Here is a 3,754-nt window from a genome sequence, read left to right on the forward strand (position 1 = left end):
ACACCCCCACCACCATCATCACCACCATCATGACCAACCCCCACCTCCACCACCACCATCACCACCAGCATCACCACCACCACCACAACCACCACCATCAATACCACCACCCCACCCCCACCACCATCATGACCAACCCCCACCTCTACCACCACCATCAACACCACCACCCCACCCCCACCACCATCACCACCACCATCATGACCAACCCCCACCTCTACCACCACCATCAACACCACCACCCCACCACCACCACCACCATCCCCACCTCCACCACCATCATCACCACCATCATGACGAACCCCCACCTCCACCACCACCATCACCACCAGCATCACCACCACCACCACAACCACACTACAGCTATGTGGGACTTCCCCAACATTCTCCCCACATACCGCTCAGGCTACTATGTTGTGATTTTTTTGCAACAATGACTCTCAAACTCATCTTCAAAACTTTTCTTTAAAATGAAATAAATCACATGCTTCATAGATTTAAAACATCAAAAAGAAAAAAGAAAAAAATCTTATATATAGATTATATGGTATTATTTAAGAGCTTGGCTTTGAAGTCAGTCTTCAGTTTGCATCTTCGTTCTGGAACTTAGAAGTTATGTGACCCTGTGCAAATTATTTAAGCTCAGTTTCCTCATCCAAAAAAATGAGGATAATAATGCATCCCTGAAAGTGTCATTGTGGTGCTTAAATGAAATAATATAGACAAAGTGCTTAGCAACAAGCATGGTGCACTGTCAGCAATCAGAGCATGTAGCTACCATTATCATCGACTATCCCACTACCAAGATGCAGTCACTGATAAGATTTTCATATGTTCCTTCCAGTTTTTATGTCTACTTTCACAAATAGGGATCACATCAAACATAGAGTTAAGTATTCTGATTTTTTCACTGAACATTAAAACAAAAATATATGTAGGGAGCCTTTCCCCTCTCCACACTTTTGATAGTCCATCCTTATGTATTTGAACCTTTCCCTTTGATCCTTGTCCTTGATGGTTCCGAATCTCCCGTCTCCCCGTCCTGCATATTCAGTGCTCGTTGGCCTCTGAGACCTGGTTTCCCTGTCCACCACCTCCCAGCCTGATCATAGCCCCCTCTTCTCTCAGGGGCCTATACCTGCACAGCAGAGGGCATATGGAAGAATGAATGGGAAGGATCGAAGATTCCTCGGTGTTTGCCAGGTGAGTGGAAGCCCTCCAGGGCCATCCCCAGTGCATTTTGCAGCCCTGCAGAGCCTCAGGAAAAGCATGCACAGAGAATGAAGACAAAGTGAATGGAGAGACACTCCAGCTTGAGGTCAAAAATAGACAAAAGGAATAAGGGGAAGAGGGGAGGAGATATTCCAGCAGAAAGGGAGAAAGGAACCCAGAGAACCAGAGTCAGTCCTGACATTCCTGCTTTTTCACTGAGCAGATGCGAAGTCAGGGAATAAAAATAGCAAGAAAACCCCCCAGGAAGAAATAAAAAGAACAAGGAGAAGAGGCTGACAAAAGACCAAAGACAGCGGGTGTGGGAATGGGAGGAGAAAGAGGAAAGAGCCCAGAGCCAAAAGAGGGGTTCTAGGGGGAACTGACTGACCACAGAAGGGAAGAGGGTGGGCCCTGCCTGACTTGTCCTTGCCTTCCCTGTCTCTCCTCTCCAGTGTGTGGGAAACCTGTCCACCCTGTGGAACAGAAGCAGCGTATCATTGGAGGGCAAAAAGCCAAGTTAGGCAACTTCCCCTGGCAGGCCTTCACCAACATCTATGGGCGAGGGGGTGGAGCCCTGCTGGGCGACCGCTGGATCCTCACCGCTGCCCACACCCTCTACCCCAAGGATCATGAAGCACAAGGCAATGCCACCGTGGATGTGTTCCTGGGCCACGTAAGCGTGGAAGAGATCACAAAACTAGCAAACCACCCTGTCCGCAGGGTCAGCATCCACCCAGACTACCGCCAGGATGAGTCCCACAATTTTGAGGGGGACATTGCCCTCTTGGAGCTGGAAAATAGTGTCACCCTGGGCCCCAACCTCCTCCCCATCTGCCTCCCTGACAACGAGACCTTCTATGACAGGGGCCTCATGGGCTATGTCAGTGGCTTTGGGATAATGGAGGAGAGGCTTTCTTATGACCTCAAGTTTATCCGTCTGCCTGTAGCTAAGCGAGAGGCATGTGAGAACTGGCTCCGGAAAAATAAGAGGAACGATGTGTTTTCTCAAAACATGTTCTGTGCTGGGGACCCGTCTCTAAAGCAGGATGCCTGTCAGGGGGATAGCGGAGGGGTCTTTGCAGTGAAGGATGAGCACAACAATCGCTGGGTGGCCACAGGCATAGTGTCCTGGGGCATTGGGTGCAGCAGGGGCTATGGCTTCTACACCAAATTACTCAACTATGTGGACTGGATCAAGAAGGAGATGGAGGGGGAAGACTGAGCCCAGAATTCACTAGGGCAGAATCCAGAGGGTAGTGCATAAAAAAAAAAAAAATTTATCTGATCAGTTATTGATAACCACTAAGAATCCATATTAAAATCACTGATGCAGAAAAACCCTGTGTGAAATAAATGCTCTTTTCTATAACCCCATCTCTGTTTGTCACCTAAAACAACCCAAAAATCACCTTTCTTTCTTCTAAGGATTACAGAAGATATATTCCACAATCTCTACTTTTCATTGTTCTCTTCCATTTTTGTACCATTGGATAATTGAAACTCTTTCCAAATAAAATTTTATGAGAAATTCCAGTGTGCTTGGGATGCCTAGGTGGCTCAGGTTAAGCATCTGCCTTCGGCTCAAGTCATGATCCCTGTGTCCTGGGATTGAGTCCCACATCAGGGAGCAGGGAGTCTGCTTCTCCCTCTGCCTGCCTCTTCCCCTGTTTGGGTGCACGTGCTCTCTCTCCCTCTCTCTCTTGCTCTCTGGCAAATAAACAAATAAAATCTTTAAAAAAAAAAAGAAAGAAAGAAATTCCAGTGTGCAAAATGAGTTAAAAGCAGTATTCAATCGATATAAAAATATTTAGTAAGATCGTATTTAAAATAGGAAGGCAGGGGCACCTGGGTGGGCCAGTCAGTTAAGCATTCTTGATCTCAGCTCAGGTCTTGACCTCAGGGTTGTGAATTCAAGCCCTGCGTTGGGCTCCACGTTGGGTGTGGAGCCTACTTAAAAAAAAAAAAAATACTTAGGAAGGAAATAAGAACAAAAAAGTTTATGCACACATTTTTAATTAGGTTGTAGATAAAATTTATTTCTTTTTTTAAAAGATTTTATTTATTTATTTGAGAGAGAGAGCACTAGAGCAGGGTGAGGGGCAGAGGGAGAAGTGGAATCCCCGCTGAGCAGGGAGCCAGATGCCGGGCTAGATCCCAGGACTCTGGGATCATGACCTGAGCCGAAGGCAGACACCCACTGACTGAGCCACCCAGGTGCCCCAATAACAATTTATTTCTAATTTTGTTTTGATTGTATGATATGAAGAAAATCCTGATTTTCCCACGCAGGTAGTTGCAAATTTAACAGGTTTTTTTTAAAAAATCTCACTTTCCAATCTCTAAATATTTCTCTCTCTCTCTTTTTTAAAGATTTTATTTAAGTAATCTCTACACCCAGTGTGGAGCTCAAACTCACAACTCTGAGATCAAGAGTTAGATGCTCCGCTGACTGAGCCCGTCAGGCGCCCCTCTAAATATTCTATAAGAAGAGGAGTGGTATGAAATTTTTGTTTCCAAGTTGAAAGATTAACAATATTTTCAA

At 45.9% G+C, this 3,754-nt stretch overlaps 1 protein-coding gene across 1 annotated transcript in view; it reads left to right on the plus strand.

The window, feature by feature from the left end:
* The window catches only part of C1R (complement C1r), a 9,231-nt gene extending 6,486 nt beyond the window's left edge, over nt 1-2,745 (plus strand). Inside the window, exons 10-11 of the mRNA XM_035028320.1 lie at nt 1,129-1,203; nt 1,665-2,745. Of these exons, the coding sequence (XP_034884211.1) occupies nt 1,129-1,203; nt 1,665-2,434 (845 nt within the window). The 3' untranslated portion in view covers nt 2,435-2,745. The remainder of the gene's footprint in view (nt 1-1,128; nt 1,204-1,664) is intronic.
* Nucleotides 2,746-3,754: the final 1,009 nt, after the last annotated feature.

Source organism: Mirounga leonina, unplaced genomic scaffold (assembly GCF_011800145.1).
Source record: "Mirounga leonina isolate KUSES-001 unplaced genomic scaffold, KU_Mleo_1.0 Mir_201, whole genome shotgun sequence".
NCBI classification, from domain to species: Eukaryota; Metazoa; Chordata; class Mammalia; order Carnivora; family Phocidae; genus Mirounga; species Mirounga leonina.